The 23,250-nt window shown below is 36.0% G+C and overlaps 1 protein-coding gene across 3 annotated transcripts; it reads right to left on the reverse strand.

Annotated features, from left to right (window-relative positions):
* Positions 1-3,726: 3,726 nt before the first annotated feature.
* Positions 3,727-21,741, reverse strand: LOC128225637 (uncharacterized). Of its 3 annotated transcripts, none has more exons than XM_052935538.1 (24): positions 21,554-21,741; positions 20,310-20,461; positions 19,944-20,056; positions 15,272-15,413; positions 14,986-15,125; positions 14,367-14,520; positions 13,988-14,115; positions 13,499-13,646; positions 13,233-13,390; positions 12,981-13,110; positions 12,727-12,839; positions 12,253-12,379; positions 11,458-11,600; positions 10,391-10,559; positions 9,874-10,105; positions 8,792-8,937; positions 8,293-8,511; positions 7,881-8,101; positions 7,534-7,765; positions 7,115-7,388; positions 6,503-6,762; positions 6,113-6,347; positions 5,855-5,949; positions 3,727-5,735 (listed from the first exon to the last, which is right to left on the reverse strand). In XM_052935538.1, exons 1-24 carry the CDS (start codon positions 21,555-21,557, stop codon positions 4,950-4,952), a joined length of 4,521 nt encoding a protein of 1,506 aa, XP_052791498.1. In that variant the 5' UTR covers positions 21,558-21,741; the 3' UTR covers positions 3,727-4,949. The 3 variants fall into 3 exon arrangements, with proteins under 3 accessions (XP_052791498.1, XP_052791497.1, XP_052791499.1); XM_052935537.1 differs by having other exon boundaries at positions 15,272-15,416; positions 21,554-21,740; XM_052935539.1 differs by lacking the exons at positions 14,986-15,125; positions 15,272-15,413; positions 19,944-20,056; positions 20,310-20,461; positions 21,554-21,741 and having other exon boundaries at positions 14,353-14,445.
* Between the last annotated feature and the right edge of the window lie 1,509 nt (positions 21,742-23,250).

Below are 23,250 nucleotides of genomic sequence, written 5' to 3' on the forward strand. Positions count from 1 at the left end.
TTCAGATGCTCCACCTGTTCTTATTTTTATTCTTATTATTCTGGGACAGTGCGTGTCTTTAGAATGTCTGATAAAGGGTCATGTCTTCAAACATTAGACCTTGGTTCTCTGACTCATAATGATAGCTCGTCACTGAAAAATACAGACTTTACTATAATTCACTTAAGGGTTAGTTCAGAGTTTTTATTGTATTTGGCGCACGTACAAGTAATCTATTATCTGTATTCGTATTCCCTAAAACGCCAAATAGCGTTGCATTAACACCCGAAAATTAAACGTTACTGTTCAAGACCCCGTTTAAAGGCACAAGGATAGGACCTTACAGGCGCCGAACGAGAGGCAGGGCATTGCAGACGCCGAACGAGAGGTACACAGCCTGTACACAAACACAGACACCGCACTTGCAGCAACCTATATCTGTATCAATAATTGTTAGGGTAACCGCCATGGAACGGCAAGTGAAACTGGTGGTTTAAAATAGTTTATGTGTACTCAACCTCACATTTGTCCAACATCTATCAATAACTAAACAATAAAATAAGATATATATGCCAAAATCAGCTTCAAGACAGATGAAGAATAAAGTAAAGCACATTAAAAACTAACTTCAAGTATTCAACGAGCAAATGCAGACATCACCTACAAACTAACCCTTATGGAGCAACAGTGCCAACTCCTAATGGTACGATAAAGTCATACAAAGACAGCTGTCCCAAACAGAATATAAGGTTTAAAAAAGTGTTCATTCAATCGAATCACGATTGTAGCATTTGTACCAGGACGTCAAACAAAATTTGAAATAAAAAAAAAACAGAAGAGAATAAATATGCTGTCAAATATTTTAGAGCTGGCATGGCTAAATATTGAAACGAAATTATTCCAAACACCTGGTATTTTCACTTCCATTTAATATAAATGTAGCATGGTTGTTGCACTAAATGAAGGGCTTAATGAAATCACTTCATCAACAAGAAGGCCAAAGACGCTAACGCTCACCTCAGTTAAACATGTATTGAAGCCGGGGTCAATGTTAGAACTATATCACACAAATAAATTCTACAACATATAACTCATTCTAAATGCGTTCCTCAACAAATGCTAGTGTAAAATTGAAAGAGATATACACACTCAATTAATTATAATTGATTTGTCAGTAATAAGGCCTCTATATGGGCATCTAAATGTAGTAATTCAATATCGTTTCAATTTCCTGTTCATGTTCTAGCAGACTGCCTTTCAATGCCAATTTATACATGAACGCCTTCGTATTCAGAGCAATTATTAGCTATTTAGTATGGTGGCATATAACTTTCGTAAGATAACCTGACAGCGTTCGCGAATTGTTAATCACTTAATTTTCGCGATAATTATCTAGCTATCTAGTTTATATTCGCGATACTTCTTTGTTAAGATAAAAATCATAAGACTTAAAACAGATTTAAAAAAACAGTGCCCAGAACTGCCACCTTTTCCCCTTTTTAGCTATACAACACTAGCAGCATTCCACTTAATTAGTAACATAATAACTAGATAAGATTCGTGTTACCATTTTTAACGAAAATTAAGTGGTCAACACGAAACAATTCGCGAACGTCAACGGGTTACCATACGGAAGTCTTATGCCACCATAATTTAGTATTAAGACAGATTGTACCTGAAATAAGAAGTATTCAATCCGTTCACATACGATTTCGGAGCTTATCGTTATTTCATCTACAAGTAATGATTTCATTTACAAACATGCAAGTATAACGAACCTATTCTCAACATAACATTATACTCAGAAAAAAAGAGTTAAGGTAATGTATTCCACCATTTCATATATACATGCAGATCTATATAGTCGTTTTGTATTGTTTTTTATACACAAAATGCCAAAAACCTTCATTCGCATGTTTAACCAATCATGAATACACTTTTCATACATGCTGTGATTGTACAGCCCCAAGTTACATGGAAAAATATGGTCAGGACTAACCAATATGTATATTACACAGCCAAACTATGATATGTGCGTCTATTTATACATGACGTCTCTGTCGTTTTGTTGGTGTTAACAGGGACTACTCTTTAGACGTTGCTCTAACGACTTTCATGAAAAAGAAGAGGTCAGCGCACTCGGCTCACTGACTTATGTCTCATCGAACACAGTTAGTATATGACCACGACGTAAAGGGTCTTGGTAGGCCAAGACATTCGAAGCGGGTGTGCTGTAAGAAAATGCATACATCATATCAGTGTGTGTATACCACGTGATGAATTACGTCATATATATTACGTCGGAAGGCAACATTTTTCTTCAAATTAAGACTATAAACAAAGATAACTTTTTCTTTTTATTCACCACTTAAAATGAAACAAAGGGCAGACTATGCCACTTAAAGAGCCCCCCCCCCCCCCCCCCCCGTTTTATTACAGGAGCTTGATTAGGTGATAAGTTTCCGAAAACGCCTCGACAAACCCGTTTCCAAAGTAATGTTTTGACAGTGCTCCATCAGGCGGCCGTTTTGTGAAAAGCTTTGTTAAAGTGTTTTTAGGAACTGAACTCTCAATCAAATTCTGGTAAAAGACCGAAGGCGGGGCTCTGTAAGTGGTATCGACTTCGCTATGTTTCATTTAAAATGGTGAAAAATAGTAAAATTATGTTTGTTTAAAGTCTTCATCGAAGCAGAATGTGGCCTTCAGACGAAGCATTTATGACGCAATTTATCACTTGGTATACACACACTGCATATGAACGTGTGTATTTATCAATTGATGTTAGTAGTGTTTGGTCATGGTTTAGTTTTTACTTAAATTTAATTTTGACACTCACGTTAGAAAATCGCTTATATTTTTGGTTATTGATTTTTATGTTTTAAATTCAAATCAAGTGTTTGTTAGTGAATGCACTGGTTATAACGTTGTTTTGTTCGACTTACGTTGCTGTTCAAAACTATTCGTAGTAATATCCTAAACGATTGAACGTTTTCTTCTCAGAATATATAACATTTTATGTTGACTGCTTTTTAAATGAAAAACAAAACAAAAATCAACCATTCTAAATGATGAGTAGGACTCATGCAACTGGATAGATATATTTCACGTTGAATAATGTCCATTTTGCCTTGAAACATAAAATATTTAATTGATTTGAATATCCATGGCGTAAAGTAATTAAAACAAAACCGCCGTATTTTCCACGATGTAAAATACCAGGCAAAGGACGATATAAATGCCCAATTATAAATTTATTGCAGCCCAAGTGTTGAGCAACAATTTCTGTGGTATATGTGGTAATTATGGATCCATTCGCAAGTATCAAGTTTGATTTGTGTTACCATGATAACGATAGGATCTTTACCGGAAACTAGTTCGTGGATAACTGTAAGATGTATTAAACATTATTTCAATCTTTTGAGATGTTAATCATTTGCAGGCAATATAATAAAAGTGAACTTCATTCTCAATTTTTCCAGCAGAACAAATCTTACAAATATTTTATCAGCTGTAATATTCTTGTATCTGCAAACCTCCATCTCTAACAAGTGTAAACATATCCTAAAGTTTGTAAAACACTTTCTTAGATCTGGACCCTACCACTCTAATATATATATATATATGATTCTCAACATGGCATGTTCTAAGTAACGTGAGCTGAATGGCATTTAATTAAATTTGGCCACAAACACAGTATGAACCATACGATTTAGAAATCTAAAAAACATGCATGCAAACAACATCATCAACAGTGCGAGTACACATATATTGCGACAGTTACACAAACAAACGCGCATGCACACACATTTAGTAAACACCAGTAGTTTAAGTAAAACTTGGCCACCAAATTTTCATATTATGATCCTCCTTGTGTCAAATCGAGTACTTTGCAACAACCTCATGCTCGACTTTTATTAAGATCAATGATTTTGGAATCACAAGAAGATTAACTACCATCAACATCGTTGAGCTTTTTCTCTACGTGTGCAGACAAATACATAAACCAAATAATTAACGCAAGTATGCAAATAAGAGCAATTTTTTAGAAAAGAAACTTAGTTCAACAAAAAGCAATAAATACTATTTAAGAAACTAAGCAAGAATTCATTAGGGGATTTAACCAGTTGGTTTAACCCGAAATATTTGAACATTTATATCATATGTCAACGAATATTTTAAGGTAAATGAACATTTATTATAACATTTATTAAGTGTTCGGTCTACTACCACCAATACCCGATGAGCAAGGAATAACATACCCGTGTTATATTTAAAAAAAAACTAGTATAAAACAAATAGCTGTTTATGCATATTACGTACAGAATTGTGTGCCTTAACAAAAATTCGTCCTTGCTTTATAGTTATCTAAGTAAGGTTACATGTTTTAGGATTAAGCATACAAAATATGCGTGACGAAAGCTGAAAAGAGAGATAAAAGACGACTATTTATCTAAATCAAATAAACAAATGGAAGTACATTGTAATTAAAATAATGCTATTAATATGAGGCTTTAGATGTAACAATGATAGGTCGTGTTACTTACTTATGCATAAGTATATACCCTTCTTTATTTGTTATTAATCAAACACATAGAGCAAAGCTATATTTTGAGCCGGCCTCGGAGAAAACTTGTACATATAACATTACAAATTAAGTATGTGTTTAGTCATGCCAACCATAACTGTAGTGGCTTGGTCCAATTAATTTTATTTCTTGTTCACAAATTTAAATATTAAAATACAAGATAGTTTTAATATAAATTCTAGTTTATTAATTATTTAGTGAATATATGTTTTGACCAGCACATAATGAAAACTAGCTTGGTATATGAAACCGAGCTCTGTCATCAACTTGCAAATGAAGAGATTTCGTACAATAGTTGTGACTTTAACCGTTTGTTACATAAGAAGACGAGAAATTTAGCGGTTTGGTGTTATGTTTTTATGCATGACCTGTTAAAAGTTTGTTTTCAAAGAAGGCTGCAAGACGAGGACTTCTGTGTTGAAGGCGGTAATTTACTTTCCGACTTTTTGACCACAATTTTGCTCTCTGTTCCAGCTTTTTTCTCAACTACTGGTGCATTTTGTTTCAACGGTTCTACAGATGTAATCTGTTTCCCCGGGATCGGGGTTTCAGTTTCGGCATTCTCTGTTACCTGCTTCTTATCTTCAGTGCTGGCTTTACTCGCTGTGTTTGGCGTCTTCTCGATTTCATTCTTAGCATTCTGTTCTATCGGCTTTATGGGTTGACTCTCGTGTGCTGATTCATTTGAGGTAGACTTCACTTCTTTCTTATCTGATTGTGTGCCAAATTCCTTAACTTGAACGTGCTCTTTTAATTTAGAGACAAGTTCTTCAATTTTTGGTCCAGTCCATGTTTTCTGGATATTTTCATCTCTGTACACGTTAATAAAAAGTAGTTCTGTGAAAACCATACTCATGGGGCCGTCTGGGGGCCACTTCGTTTGTTCCAACAAAAGCGGAATAATCGGTTTCTTCAGTGCATCAGCTAAACTCATTTCGCGTCTACAGTTAGCCGAAAGAGCATACTTTGGAGTGACACAGGATACTACGACCTTGCAGCCTCTTATTCCTCGATCAATTTTGTCATACAAAGAATCCCCACCACCCATTTGAAAAATATCCATCCAAACCGAATACCCCAATGATGTTAAGCATTCGTATAGGCCTTTAACCTGTGTCTGGCGACCCCACTGATAAGATAAAAAGACAACCGGAGATTCCTTGGAATTAACCTGAAAAATATATATAATATATAGCAAAATGGTAAGTATATCGGTAGTTTTTTCATGTTATGTTCTAAATCGAGATTGTATAGTTAAAATAACTATTCATATTCAGGTCCATCTTTTACCTCTATGGGATTAGAAGCTGCTCCGAACGATTTGACGTCTTTCTTTTTGTCAATCTTGATCTCCTCAACAATTGGTATCCACCAGTTTTTGTAGTCTATAAAACACGCACAATGTTACTAAACTTTCATTGATAACTCAATTACTAATTTTTACTATAAAAGAATGGATACACTACGAAAACACGAGAACAAGTTTGAGTCTTTTTTATGCTGAGCATTGACTGTTGATATATTTTAACATTCAAAGTTATTCATTACCTTTTGAGATAAGACTTTCATTTGGCACAGCATAAAAATTCAGCTGCATTAGGAGCTCTTGAAACTTTGCAACGGGCCAGAATCGTTGGTCATCCGTTTCTTCTCCGCTTCTTTGGAAAGATCGTATGAATAAATACTCGCTGAATATTGGACCCATGGAACCCTTTGGTGGCCAAGCCATCTTCTCCATAAGTAACGGGATAATAGGTTTTCCGAGGTTTACCGACAAATTCACCTGCATAAATAAGTGAAATGGCATAAGGATTCCTTTTAACTGGATCATGCAGGAAATAAGTAATTCCAAACGTGTTTAATGTACACGTCCATTCTGTTGTCAACTACAGAGAAAGATTGAGTTTCCATATCAAACATAAAATGCCTGAAACCTACCTCTCTGTTACAGTTTGGCGACTTTGCATACTTTTCCGTGGTACAGCTAACAATCACTTTCGCCCCTCGAATGCCGTTATCTATTTTCTCGAAGAGCTTGTCTCCGCCACCCATCTGGCCGATGTCCATCCAACATTCGTACCCCGCCATTTGCAAGTGTTGTTTTAATAATTTTACTTCATTTTGTATGCCCCATTGATAACTGAGAAATATAGGGGGTGGGCTGGGGTACTCAAAGTCTTCGTCTTCAACAACATCCTCTGAATTATAAAGGGATAAAGTCACACAATTATCTAGAAAAATACTCGTGAATGCGTGGGTCTTAAATTACATTGGTATATTTATTTGCAAACATACCTTACATATCAATGTTTTCAGCATATACACTTGTTCAAACTGATTTTAATCAGAAGCGACAATTACGTTTCTAAAACCTGTGTCAAATTATGTAACTGTATACAGTTACTTGAAGTTCAGATCATGTCCTCACTTTAAGAATAAATACAAGATACAAGAATCTTTATTTAAAGTCGGGTATGTGTTAACAAGAAACATAAGCCCAATGAGCTATTTTCCGACATAGTAATTAAAAGTAACAGCAATTAATTTTACCAGCAGCTTTCATTGCATTTTCAACAATAATCGCCCCGTCTTCCCGATTCATTTCCAGAAGTGAATTCAGCAATCCTTTTGAAGCTTCGCTCATTTTGTGGGTAGCGTACCATTCACTTAGCAAACCCATACACGGATCGTGGTGTTGAGACCAAGCTCGAATGTCATCATTTTTGTAGCCTAGTCTACTTGCCAACAGTCGCCAGTCATTCGATGATTTTGGATTCATCAACTTTGTTAAATCTCGTGACCATTTAGGTGCACTTGTTATCGTCTACAATAACATAACTTTATTTATAATATTATAATATGACAGTAAAAATACAAATCCATACTCGTATTACTCTTATTACTCTTATTAATTTGAAATTCATACTACATATGTGTACACATTATTTGAAAGTGTTAGTCAGTATTACCTTGTTATCTATCTCTTCGATTTTAAGTTTTGTGTCACTCAAGTCAGTCTCCACTTCGTTGACTCTCTCATCAATTTGATCAACGTTGGTCGTTAAAGTTGCTATCTCTTCGCCTTGTTTGAGGACGTGATCGCCGAGCGACACAACAGTGTTTATTGTTGCTCCAACCTTTGTTTCTAGATCGGTCACAACCATCTGCTGTTGTTCCATGGCATCCACAATATCATCCAATCTAATTTAAGATGACAATAATAATGTAACTGTTGATTAAACGGTTTCAGATACACAAGCAGTACTTCAAAATCTCAACAAAACTATTAAACTGAAAATGAGACAAAATAACGAACCCTTTGCCGTCGATAACGTTAAGTAAATGTTCACAACTTTGCTTAAGGTCATGAGCGCCTGTTTTGCTTTGTAACTTTTCAATTTCAGGTCGATACTTCTGAATGTACTCCTGTTCTTTCTTAGCCAGCAGCGATAGCTGAGAAACAATCACTTGGGCGTCTTGCAAGTCATTCGGGCTCAAAACAGACATAAGAAAATCAATCCCTTCCCTTCCAAGGTTCTGAAAGGTAAGTACTTGATGTAGTAGTAGTAGTAGTAGTAGTAGTAGTAGTAGTAGTAGTAGTAGTAGTAGTAGTAGTAGTAGTAGTAGTAGTAGTAGTAGTTATAGCAGTGAAAAGTAGGGTTTTTTTTCAGAAAAACATATAATTAAAACTTCTATAAAATAATATAATATGAAGATTGTAAACCTACCTCGTTACACAGAGCAATGGGGACAACAATGAGTACGCGAATAGTCTTCGTTTGCTTGGGAAATCTTTTATCGTTCTTCAGCTTTTGGAAGTGTGGAGCCACTGCCGAAGGGTTATTTCGAGCTACAACCAGCACGATTGCCATGTACGTTGAATGCAGATTTGGTGTACAAGATAATCCCATCTCCAAAAGTTTACCAACATCTTTCGAGGAAATCGCCTGAACAGTAAACATAAGAAGTCACCTATGACATAAAACAACATAATGCTCATGCGCCACTAAAACGAAACAAATATTTGTAAGCATACCAACTGAACGAAAATCACACATGCTAAAGCTATGTTATTCAAAGTTAGAAGTAACTCTAGAATAGATCATAACAAATCAATGGAAACTACAGGGACAAGTTGTTCATGTTGAAAATATGTATAATTTCAAACGGGGTTTTACTGTTTTATTGGTTTTGGCATATTTCAGAAAATCAAAATTGTTGAGGTACCTCTGGATGTTTGGTTGCCACGATTGTTAAAATTCCTAGTATTGTTGACACTTGGTCTTCCTTTATTGTATCGATTCTGTCTATCAAATCCTCTATTCGCACATGGATCGCATTTGGATTAAGAGGATATACACTATGCATCACAGCTGAAAACACAAGTATGCACACACTAGCATTACTTACGTTGTATGGTGAAAACAAAAACAAATATACCTTGGTATAAAATACTCATTCAAGGAGGATACCGTCACCTGTGCGTATTACCATGAACATCAATAATATACTTAAACATTGCTTACAACACCAATATCGTATTTTATATTTTATATATATATATTTAATCTATATATAAACAAGAGCTGTCACAGAGACAGCGCGCTCGACTATTTCGACGGTTTTAAGTTTAAGGAGTGCAAAGTTTTTTGTGAAACATGCATGGGTCGCTGTAAAATTAGAGTACATGCAAAACCGTAACCAGAATTTTTAGCAGAATAATTAACGGCCATGATTTGCATTATATGCAAAATATAGTTATCCAACTTGACTTATCAAGTACTATGGATGGTTCAGAGCCCTTGTTTAAAGTTGCAATGCAATACATGATGTAGTCGCTGAGATATTAACTTAAATGTGGTTACATGCATAACATTAAACAGAAATTCTAAATCAAATAATAAATGGGCATTATTTGCATTATATGCAAAATAGAGATATGAATCTTGATTATTTAAGTCCGTTTAATATTTGAGTACCGATGCATAAAACCTCAATGTTATACATCAAGTAGTTGCTGAGATATCAATATATTCGTGTTCAAATGCAAAACCTAACCAGATATGTTAATAACAGTCGAATAATTTGCATTATATTCACAAAAGTGTTATCTTACTTCATTAATTCAGTAGGTTGGGTAGTTTAAAACACACATCTTAAGTTTCAATTCAATACATGATGTAAGATGCTTACATGCAAACCCTTAACCAAGGTATGACGCCGACGCAGATGCCGCCTCCGACATCAGGGTGAGTAGTAAAGCTCTCCTTATTTCTTTAATTGTCGAGCTCAAAAGTAGTTTTACATACAAGCCATCAGAGAACAGTCTTCCATGACCAAGAACAGATCGACAATTTCAGACGCCATATCTCCCATATTTGGTAGAGGATTGGTGGCGAAAAGCGCAAGAACCGACGTGGTCATATATTTTAACATGTGGTATGGCCCGCTGCCCATGTCGTTTTCCTCTGCAACTTTTGCAAGTACAAGACTTTGCCGGTAAAGGAGACCACAATCTTTCAACCTTGGCGTCATCATAATCTAAATTATTTAACCAATATAGAATTCATTTTCGATAATTCTAAACATAGTGCATTCTAATTTAAGCACATGCAAACCATTTTCGTTTGTTGTACAAAAGCAATCATATTCTATTCGTATATCAACGAAGCCGAACCTATTTAGATTTTGAAAGTATATTTTTATTTAACTCGTTATTCGAATAAGACTGCACGTTTTAACTTTTAAACTTTTTAAATATTGCTTCAACATAATGTGTCCTTTGTCTTTGGCAAGCTAGCATAGTGTATATCAGGTGTCACTTACCAAGCTGATGTATTTCATTATGACGCCTGCAAATATATTGAGGTAGATTGTGCCGTACTCTCCATCTCCAATCAGTAGCGTTTCCACATCCACGGCCTCTCCCTTAAAAATCACTTCTATCAGGGACAACCATTTTGCATGGTGACCATCACTGACAGACTTCCCATTTCTAGATAAAACAAATGAAATTTTCTAGGTTTTCGGCCGCTCTGTTTTTCGAATAAAAATAGTTGAAGAATTGTGATAAAATTGGTGTCCTTTTCGGCACATTTTATTATATGTGATTATGAATGTAAAAAACATATGAGACACATGTTTAAAAGGTTCTGACTAATAATAAGCCGCGATAAAAATAGCTGATCACGTTAACGTACAAAACAATTATTTTTTATTAATATCCAATACATACTTGATTGTATTTATTTCTTTATATATACTTTCTGAAGATTTTCTTCTCCAAAATTGCATTTCACTTCTCAAAAAGTGGATTTCACTTCGATGTCCGATCTTTTTTCAAAATGTTTCTAAAGGTTAAACCTATTGTGAAGCCTATTACATTATATGTTCAAAAAAAAAAAATTATTTGTTCAATATTAATGAGTTATGGGTGGATTTCACTTCGATTTCCGATTAACTTTTTCATTTTTAAACAATTGCTGTTAAATTTGAAAGATAATCCCTTTATGAGGGAAATTCCAATATGATAACAATAAATTTTATTTATTAATCAAAATAAATGAGTTATAAGTGGATTTCACTTCTCGAAAACTGGATTTCACTTCGATTTCCGATCAATTTGCGAGAAATTGCTATAACTTTCCTCATTTTCTTTATGAGGCATATTCCAATATGCATACAATACATTTTTATTTATTAATAAAAATAAATGAGTGGATTTCACGTTTTGAGTGGTTTTCACGTGAAACCCACTGGATTCCTGTATCGGCCTGTACCCCATAGATTGAACCAACCACCTGGCTTACTTTTAAGTTTAAAAGATGGATAATAACTTGTAGCTGTGTTAAATATATTTAAATGCGATAAAATATGTATTTCAAGTCGTTTACCCCTTGTAAATCTCTATGCAGCAGTTAAGTATTCCCTGGATTGTTGCTGAAGTTGCACGTTCCCAATTTTGAAACATATCCGGTTTCTCTAGAGCAGCGATAGCTTTGTCCAATATGTAATCAACGAGATCACCATCCTTTTTCTGAAATTAAAAACATAGCTTTTTTATTTCTTCATTTAGTTCATCATTCTATAAATGGATAATTCATTAATTTGGTAAAAACCATAACGAAAATAAAGGGTCACACATGTCGGTATAATCGCAATTTATCGGCGAAAGTAATAGTTCATCATATTTGGAGTCAAACCTGTTATTTGGAACATCTCCAGCATGTTTATCAACCAATAAAGTAGTTGTAACAATTTTAAAAAACATATAAGATTTTCACGTTTAAGTCTTGAATCTGAAACTCAGAGGATGTTAGTGAATATCACCCAGGTGATCGACTTTAAATATGGCCTCTTACACGTTCCAATGACTTTAGCAAAAAATCCGAGCGTGACCCGATAGTCTCAAATAAATACTCTTAATAGCTGGTTCAAATAATGATTCAGTTTCTTTCGGCAGAGAGAAAATAAGAATATTGTGTATCGCTTTAAAACCACTAAGTTTACGAATCGATATTAAAAAAGTAAAATTAATATAATATATAATAAATCAGAAAACTAACCCAGCTGAACATTATATGATATGTGATAATAAATGTATCTTACAAGTATTTTTGATAGGTTAAGTATTGAAACGAGTTCAGAAACTTTATAACGCTCCCCCCTCCCCTACCCTATTCACTTACTGTCATGACAAAGAACTTGTCTACCACATCTTCTGCAAGACCTTCTTTATCTGAGGACTCGTCCATCAGACAATCGAATATAAAGTCCACGAGTTCCTTTTGCAACATGCCCAGTACTTTCCCCTTTCTGAAACCCAAAAGAGCCAAATATAAAGATGGCGTATTGTTTCTATTCAATAAAGTTAAAAAATGTGCTCGACATTCCTTAATCGTATCCTTCTATCATATGTTTTAACATATATGATTGATACTTAAATGATGAAAATGTTCCAGATTTACATCAGAAAAATGCAGAGAAGATCTCTTGTGCAAAATTAGAATTTAATCATGTTTTTTTCTGGTGAAAAGAACAATATTGTATCAAACATTACAAAAAAGGAAACTTGCAGTTTGAAAGTCGTACTTAAAAGTTGTTTAAAATAAGATTTTCTTAGTGCGTATACGAGGAAATTAAAAAATGTCAATCACACTTACTTCCAGCTTTCTAAAAGTGCCTTCATTATATCTCCGTAGTAACGCTTGGTATCGTCATGGTAACGCACTTTCGAAATTGTTTTCAGAAAAGCTTTAGCGTGTTCCAAATGTTCCTGAAATCAAATAATACGAATGTGTCAAGTTAAAATAAGTACTTCTGGGCCAAAAACGTCGAAATTGCAACACAACGATTTTTAAATTATGTTTTTGTAAAAATACAAAAGTATCATAACATTTCCACTAGATGTAGATACCTTCCATACAATAACTTTGGCGTATTCATCATTTCCCGCGATATCATACACTCTATATACGTAGCTCTTCTGTTCCGTCTTCAATAGCACAATCCAGAGATTCAACAACGCCTCTACATTCGTCTTAGGCCTGTAAGACGTATCGAAACTCAGCTATCAACATGCTTAACAAATATTAGGTAAACCATTTAGTAAATCGTTTATAAAAATGTTGTGTCCTACAAATGGATTAAAAACATAATCAATGCGTACAGGTCGTAAAACTTGAAGACACAGTATTCGAGTGCTTCATTAAGGCACTTTGAGACATCATTATCCTTGCGATCCTCGGCATCACCATCGTGCTTCGTAGAAGCTAGAATATCTTCTACAAAGTTAACTGTGGCGTCAAACACCTTCAGATTCGGCTTCTGAAAGAGATCAAACACAATGTTATCTTGGCGTTAGGATACACGCAAGGTCTTGTTATATATTATAAATATATTAACTCTGCAGTAATATACACAAAACATACATACGGCATGTTGTTCATGGAAGGACCTAAACAGGTTTTGTCTGAATAAATTGAGAATTCGTTCGGCATTCGCTGGCGCTGAATCTCGTTTTATAAAACTTGCAACCACATCAATTAAAGCTTCGTATATGTCCAAAATGAAATTTTCTTTGCTGAAGAAAGTTAAACGAATATAACAACAAATATGCTAGAATAATTTAAGGTAATTTTAAAAAGAATATAAAAGTATATGTCCATAATTAGCATCTCAAGCCGAGGCCAATGTTATTAATTTTAGATATCAGGGGCATAACTTGAAAAATATTAAAACCAGAATCATGGGCTTATCTTTACATATATGCGAATTATTGTGAAAACCTTGAAAGAAAAGCAGACAAGCTTTGTGTAAATTCGGTATTCTAACACTGTGTGAACAGTTACATAAATAGTTTCATAATTGCGTGAAGTCATTCTTCAAAACCTCATTCAAATCCAAATAAACAACTGGGTATACCTGGCTGCTTTCAGGATACACTTTAAAGTGTTTTCAACCTCAAGGTCATTGATGTCGCCATCGAATGCACACAACATCTCTTTGATAGCCTTTAAGTACTGTGTGTAGACGTGCATGTCTTTCAAATCCTGTCAGTGTCAAGAAAAAACATGTGCTCTCTCAGGATCGTTATCAATGTCGACATTGTTATGACTTATAAATGTTAACATTATAAAAAACAAACATTATTCAATAGTTACTTAGTAGTACTAGAATAAAGTACGTCTATCATAAAGTGTGCATGGCACATTCATTAATTTCAGAGTGTTTGTAAACTATGCAAGGTTAAGTCAAATAAATATTCCGTTTCTCTGCAATTAACTAACATTTAGTGCCTAACCAAGAATGGGTTTTTGTCCGGAAAGACGCTCCTCATATCCCGGATGGTGTAGCCGAGATATCTCCTCATAATCTCAGACATTTTAGGCAGAAGACCCTCGTAGAAACCATATAAATCAAGGAACTCGTTCTGGCAACCGGAACACTGACCCTCACTTCGCGTACACGAAACATAAAAAAATTGCCATACATTTTGTTATCGTGCTTTCAACTTAGGATTCGTGTTTTGTTGTAGTTTCTTTCACTCCCTTATATATAGCAATCAAATATCTTATACTGAACTTATAGAGTGAAAGTTAATATTGTTGTTACAAAATGTTCAAATCACATTGGAGATCATTATTTTATATGTATGGTGCAGTTGTCCTTTCTATCCATCAATATTCGACCTAATCCGTTTAAACCCATGCCGGCCATGCTAAGACATTATCCAGGCAATTTACAATATAGTCATATCAATGCGTGTATGATAATAAGGAAATAACGTACATTGCCATGGTGTGCCTTAAGATATATTGTATGTTTAGGCTTTGTGTCAACAAGGGAAAATTATATATTTATACCATGTTTCCGGATATCGGGCCTTTAGTTACTATTGAATTTATTTTACATGTACTTACTTTATACTTTTAAATATCATCACGATGCCGTCATGAAGAAAGTCGGCGTACACCCTTTCATCGTCTGTGTCGGAGGAATCGTAAGAATACGAAATTTTCATTTTCTGAAATACTTCGCCTAACTCCTTTCCAGAAAGACTCTAAAATAAATGACAACATTTTAATTACTATGACAGTCCATGTAGTTATAGATGCAGGGCTAAGCGTGAAATTAAAACAAAGTTATAATAAAAAGAAACATGATATTATCCCAAACACAACAACATTATTAGATAAATCAGGTTACCTGAATGTATTCCTTGTATTTGGCATCGTTAAGCTTACTCATTAAATCTATGTGACCGGACGAAGGCCGTGCACGAAGGAGTGCAAGCCAAGTTTCAAATTGCTGTCGCCCGATCTCTCTCATTGCATTGTCATCTTCAAAACTACTGAAAACAAGAGATGTTTGTCAAACATTATGCCCCCCCCCCTGAGCGCCATGTTGTCAGGATTATATGGACAATTGAATGAAATATGCATGGACCGAAATGACAGCTGATTTGTTGCCATTAAGGCAGTTTTCAGATTATGACCATTAAAGTGTGAGGATAGAGTGTGTTATGACCATGACCTTTGACTCTATGAACTCAAAATCCAGAGTCATCAGCTGGTCACCAGAAACCTAAATGTCAAGTTCGAGGGCCATGGGTGCAGGCATTGTCAAGTTATCACACAGACAAGTTTTTTCGTTCAAGGTCACTGTGACCTTGACGTTTGACCCAATGACCCCTTAAATCATAAGGGGTCATCTACAAGTCAGATGCAACTCCAAGTCAAGTTTGAAGGCCATGGGTTCAGGCATTGTTGAGTTATCACTCTGACAACCTTTTACCATTCAAGATCACTGTGACCTTGACCTTTGGCTCTGTGAATCCTAAAATCAATAAGGGTGATCTACTGGTCAGGCTTAACATCCATGTCAAGTTTAATGATCATAGGTTCATGCATTGTTGAGATATTAGTAGGAGAAGATTTGTTAACTTTTTTGCGTTAAAGGTTACTGTGACATTGACCTTGGCCTCATGACCCCCAAAGTCGATAGGGGTCATCTACTGGGCAGGCCCAACCTTCATGTCAAGTTTGATGACCATAGGTCCAGGAATTGTCGAGGTCGCTTTCAAGGTCACTGTGACCTTGACCTTTGACCCCTAAAATCAATAGGGGTCATCTACTGGTCAGGCCCAACCTCAATGTCAAATTTGAGGGCCATGGGTGCAGGCATTGTTGAGTTATCACTCGGACAACCTTTTATCACTCAAGGTCACTGTGACCTTGACCTTTGGCCCAATGACCCCTAAAATCAATAGGGACCATCTTCTGGCCAGGCCCAACCTCCAAGTCAAGCTAGAGGGCCATGGGTGCAGGCATTGTCGAGTTATCACTCGGATAAACTTTTACCATTCCAGGTCAATGTGACCTTGACCTTTAGCCCAATGACCCCTAAAATCAATAGGGACATATTCTGGCCAGGCCCAACCTCCAAGTCAAGTTTGAGGGCCATGGATGCAGGCATTGTCGAGTTATCACTCGGACAACCTTTTACCATTCCAGGTCACTGTGAACTTGACCTTTGGCCAGATGACCCCCAAAAACCATAGGGGTCATCTCCTGGTCAGGCCAATTCTCCAAGTCAAGTTTGAGGGCCATGGGTACAGGCATTGTCGAGTTATCACTCGGACAACCTTTTACCATTCAAGGTGACTGTGACCTTGACCTTTGGCCAGATGACCCCCAAAAACAAAAGGGGTAATGTACTGGTCAGGCCCAATTCCAAGTCAAGTTTGAGGGCCATGGGTGCAGGCATTGTCAAGTTATCACAAGGAAAACCTTTAACCATTCAAGGTGACTGTGACCTTGACCTTTGGCCCGATGACCCCCCAAAACAATAGGGGTCTTCTACTAGTCAGGCCCAACCTCCAATTCAATTATGAGGGCCATGGGTGCAGGCATTGTCGAATTATCACTCGGACAACCTTTTACCATTCAAGGTCACTGTGACCTTGACCTTTGGCCAGATGACCCCCAAAAACAATAGGGGTCATCTCCTGGTCAGGCCCAACCTCCAATTCAATTATGAGGGCCATGGGTGCCGGCATTGTTGAGTTATCACTCGGACAACCTTTTACCATTCAAGGTCACTGTGAACTTGACCTTTGACCCGATGAGCCCCAAAAACAATAAGGGTCAGCTACTGGTCAGGCCCAACCTCCAAGTCAAGTTTGAGGGTCATGGGTGCAGGCATTGTCAAGTTATCACTCGGACGACCTTTTACCATTCAAGGTCACTGTGACCTTGACCTTTGGCCTGATGACCCCCCAAAACAATAGGGGTCATCTACTGGTCAGGCCCAACCTCCATGTCAAGTTTGAGGGCCATTGGTGCAGGCATTGTTGAGTCACTCGGACAAGCTTTAAAATTATTTTACCATTAAAGGTCACTGTGACCTTGACCTTTGACCCGATGACCCCCAAAATCAATAGGGGTCATCTACTGGTCAGGCCCAACCTTCATGTGAAGTTTGATGACCATACGTCCAGGAATTGTTGAGTTATCACTCGGACAAGTTTTGGTCTACCGACGGACCGACCGACCGACCGACCGACCGACATACCGACATGCCCGTGCAAAGCAATATACCCCTCTTCTTCGAAGGGGGGCATAATAATGTACAGACAAACTGTATATATGTATAATTCAACTAATGTATCGTCATGGTTGAATGACCAAGGCGCTAGTTTTGAGAAAAGTTTTGATAGGTAGTTGCAAAGTTTTTTTATTGGTCAAATTAATTTTACATATTTCCTTTTTATTCCTTTAAATTTTAAACTAGTATAAATATTTTCCGTCTTCATACTCATAAAAGCTCAGATTATCATATTTTTCAATAAAAATAACTACCGTTCATATTTTACACATGTTATCTTAGCAACGGAATTAAGTTAAAGAATATACAGCTTGCCAACGACGCAAGAGGAGTCACTCACATTAATTAGGGTTTTTGAACAAGAAAAAACACACGCAAAGCCTTGAGGAGAATACATACGCGAAATAGTGTATTTTTTCGTTCGATTCCTATTCCACTTAATATCTTATAATCTTATAAACTTATAATCGCATTCGATCCAAGATAAAAAATGTTCCTCTTTTATCTTTCGTACTACAAAAAAATGAACATTTTATAAATACATCAGCTTTTCCAATGAGATCCCAGAGATCTAGTTTATCTTACCCTAGATGACACACTTTACCATCTAAGATTTCATGTACACAAATATTTTTAAAGTTAATAAAAATATTATTATTTTTAAATATGGGTAGATATGAAATTCATGATTGGGATGTGTGTTTATAAAACAGCAATTTAATTTAGTAGTTGACTGATATTTATAGGTTTAGTTAGCATATAAAAAATTTTATGACATCAGGAAAATATTTCCTAAGATTTGACCTAGTGACCTAGTTTTTGATATGATGTGACCCATATTCACAAATATTCAAGACAACATGTACACATATATTCTGACCAAATTTCATAAAGATTTGACAAAAACTAATGAATTTTTATGACCGTGGAATTCTTTATCCTAAGATTTGACCTTGTGACCTAGATGTTGACCGGGGGTGACCCATATTAAAGAACTTTCAAGATATTATGCAGACACATATTCTAACCAAGTTTCATAAAGATTTGACAAAAATTGTTGAATTTATGACGTGGAAAGATTTTCCTAAGATTTGACCTGGTGACCTAGAATTTGACCCGGGATGACCGATATAAATAATTAAGCAAGATATTATGCAGACAAATCAGTCCTTCCGGTTAGCTCAGTCGGTAGAACGTTGGACTGTGAATCGGACAACACGGGTTCAATTCCCGGGCGGACCAGGTCACTTCTGTTGTGATTGGTTATGAAATCCTTTCTACGACCATTCGCACTGTACCAATGCCCCTGGCATGTACAGAATTTTTTGTCAGTTCTTTGCAGAAGTGAATGCACCTAGTTCTGGTTAACCGCCTAGGATAGGTGTTCGGTGGTTGAACTGTCACTCTGGGACCCTTCAATGTGCTCACGCCGGGACCCGGAGTATAAACTACTAACGTGGTCCCTATGCAGACAAATATTCTTACCAAGTTTCATCAAGGTAAGAAAAAAATATTGAATTTGTGACGTGGAAATATTTGACCTAGTGACCTAGATTTTGACTCGGGTTGACCCATATTAAAAATATGTAAGATATAATGCAGACAAGCATTCTGACCATGTTTCATCAAGATTTGATAGAAATTGTTGAATGTATTACCGTACAATATTTCTTCTAAAGATTTGACCCGAGATAACCCATATTCATATATATTCAAGATGCCGACAAATAGTCTGACCAAGTTTGAAAAACTATAGATTTTATTACATAAAATGAACGCAAAATTATTAACGCCCGATACCCCGCTTTTCGCCATTCCATAACCCGTATTTTTCGATGAAAAATTCGGCTAAAAAGCATTTCGAATGATTATTGGAATGGATTGCATTCATAGCCCTAAGAATGCATTTGGTTCGGGTTACCCGACCCTACCTTCGAAATAGGAGCCGACCCTGCCATTATTATAGTCAGTTGGTAAAACAAAAATAAGTGTGTGTTTTAATATGTATTGAAGTTGAAAGCCTTTGAAGCTTTATACAGAAGATAACTTTAACACCATTCTCCAATGATGTCAATATCGTTCTTACATACCCCCCCCCCCCCCAAAAAAAAGGCCTGTTTTTTAAAAAAGGATGAAGCCCTAACCAAACCATATTTTTTTGTTTTGTGTTGGCCCTATACTCAGTATCATGGTTTTGAGATAATTCTCCTTTTTAAGTAAAGCTTCTTGGTGTTGGTGTTTAAATAGCTTTTGTTTCAAGACCGGTACGTACCCCTTTAATCTATCGAGCACACAGATCGTGGAGTAAGCGACCCAGTAAGGCCCTGAGTGGCGGCCGGGGAAGTTCGGTACACACACCTTCTCCCGAAATGCCGCAAATCCGTCCTGGTAAAAGACACATTCCAGATAGTCTTTAAACTAACTACATGGTATATTTATATATTTATTAAAACAACAACCATGATTTGGCATTTATGTGAAAGCTAAGTGCACATTATTATTTGTTGAAGTCTGTATGCTATTGAAAAATGTTGCAAATGAAAAGTGTTGAAAAAAGTTGTGATATAAAGTAACTTGTATCAATTTTTAATAAACTTAACTATATCCCCTATATGTGATTCCATTGAAAATGTCATACCTTGAGTTCGGCAAGGTTAAAGGAATCATCGTTGTTCACGAGGCGCTCGTAATCTATGAGTTTGTTGCCCGGGTCATCATCGCTGTCTTCGTACTTCCCGCTCGAACCCAGGAAGTCGATGGCCCGGATATACTCACCCAGGCGGGGTCGACCTGATCATGGGAATGAATAAAAACAGTATGAGTCATTGAGATTATTAATATGAATGAATAAACGCCAACTGCAAATACCGGAAATGTCGAGAACTCCGAATTTCGGCCTTTTTGAAAAAAAAAATGAATACTTTCAAACACACTTTTACTACCTTTTTAAAAACATTTTTTATCGAAGAATGCTGCGTGTGGTAAAACTCAAATAGTTGAACACCTGGTTCGTTTTTATTAGATTACAATTTCGATGTATTATACATTCTATACATATATCCTAGTAGTGTATGTTAAAATAAACGGTCTATACCTTATTCGAGTGCTTTTATTTCCAGATTACTTAAGGGGTTATATATTGATAACATTAGTGTAATAGGATAAGAAAATCCCCGTGCGCTAGCGCCAAATTAAACAACTAAGGCAGGGCTTTGTGGATTTTAAAATAGCCATTTCCTATTATAAATGTTGACTTGAAAGTTGTGCTGAAAAAACTATAAAAATAACGCAACGCTTTGGTTACATTATAATTAGGACAACATTCAAACTCATATCCTATGGCGGAGAACTTATGTACATGTCGACGCCATGTTTGTCAATGATCTATATACAAACAAATAATTTATCTTCCGGTTTTGTGAACACGTTTACTTTCGTGGCAAAACTTTGCCCGAACACGCTTTTTGCAGTATGCAGTTTATGTTTATGTAACCATTTCAAAAAACAACTTTTTAACTATTATGATTGAATGTATTTGCATTGACGTGCACTTCCTGTTCACTGGCTTCTCTGTCATAGTATATATATATACATATATATTTCCGCTGTTCGAACTAGAAACGATTCTGTGACATATTGTCAGCGGCATGTTTCATATCAACAGTGGTGCTAGAGCTCTTATAAATATGTATTTTCTAGTATTTCCCTGTGCCATCTTCAAATAACGTGTGTTATTAACATAACTTTACCTCATTCATGAAATAATGACCGGCATATTTTCACAGCAGAAGATATTTATAAAACCTATTAACGAATAAAAACAAGAAATAAAATTTCACACACATTTTACTAATCTATAATAAAGATATAAGATAGACTTACCCATGTTTATATCGGAGCTAAAGAAATGTTAATATTTCAATTTTCCATAACCTTTTATTTGCATTCACTTCGGTTTTTCTACCCGAGTCAATACGTTGGATTGACTATATGGTTTCAATTAAGGTTGGTATCGATCATCATGGGTTCTATCCTTGAGCTAAATTATAAATTCACATAAACACTACATACTTTAAATAGTGTACTTTAGATGAGCCGCAGGAAAGGATCAATAGTCGATAATCGATGTACATAACGGATAGAGCTACTAGTACTTGAAACATGTCAAAGGCGGATCCAGGGGGGGGGGGGCGGACCCGGCGCGCGCCCCCTGCCCTAAAATTTTCCAAGTATATGTATAAATTATTAATATCGTTCCATCATTGTAGCTTTTAAGGTTATGATTTGCTCCACACAGGTAAGCCTGAACACGGTAATGTCGTTTTTTGTGCTCGATTCAGATCCGATTCCGGTTTCCATAGCTCCCAAACTGTAATGGTTTAACCCTCATCCTGCCTTCAAAGAAATAGTCCGCTGAATTATCATGTGTTTGGTCATTAAAACTTGTTTGGTCCGTCTGAAAACTGGTAAAACAGTTGACTGAGTGTAAAACAGCTTGGATCCAGATCAGACGCCGAGTTAGTTCGTCCAAGCTGGTTAACTTTAAAATTACTATGGTCGCGATCGGTATGATAAGGGTCAACACTGTTTATAGCGGTAAGGGACAATTTACGAGAGGCAATTCATTTAAACTCATAAAAAAACAATTTCCCACTGTGGCGTCAATTTCTATCTGCTCGAGATGCTAATACATGCGTATCTATGAAGTAAATGGGTAATTTCGATAAAGTTTTGTTTGTAACCCTAAGCATGCCGATAGCAACCGTAGTGATGTCGTCAACCAGATTGGATCCGGATCAGACGCCGAGTAACTCGGCGTCTAATCCGGATCCAAATCGTTTAGCAATCCAGTAACATTTTCACCAAATCCGATAATATGAAACAAGATTAACTTAAGAGATCAAATACACGAGAATTCAGCGGACTACTTGCTTAAAGCAGACACTTTCACTCGGTGTCACTGAACAAACATTAAAGTTTGCCCAATAACTGTGTGAATTACTTTTTCAATTTTACCAAGGTCTTTCAATTTATGCGGGGGAAAAAACTTGATCTATAGGGAGGTGACGATCAGCTTAACGGCGTTACTACGTTACAAAGTGTCTCTCGCAGTTCAAGCTTTGTAAAAACAGTGTAAACCATGGAACGCCGGGGCGCAATGCTTCTTGCGAAATACTTCATGCTTTTTGCATAATGCTTAATGTTTTTTGCAAAACGCTTAATGCTTTATGCGAATTGCTTAATGCGAAATTCTTTTTGCGAAATGCGAAAAGCTTCGATTCAATATTTTTTACCGTTGTTAGCATAAATTGAGCAGAATCATTTTGTATGAAATGAAAAAAGGAACACATTAATTAAAATACTTTTATCTGCATGTAATAGAGGTGAAAAATAATACGTTTGTTGTGTCTATTCATTAGAATAACATATATAAACACACCAATACAATATAATATTCAGAAAGAGGTGTCCTAGAGAAAATATGCCAGAAAGTCAGTTAGATTGCGAATAGCAAGATGTGCAACTCTGTATATTGCTGTAAACGCGTTAGGTTAGAAAGAGTATCGTTTCTTCCACCG

This window comes from Mya arenaria, chromosome 3, assembly GCF_026914265.1.
Source record: "Mya arenaria isolate MELC-2E11 chromosome 3, ASM2691426v1".
Taxonomy (NCBI): Eukaryota; Metazoa; Mollusca; class Bivalvia; order Myida; family Myidae; genus Mya; species Mya arenaria.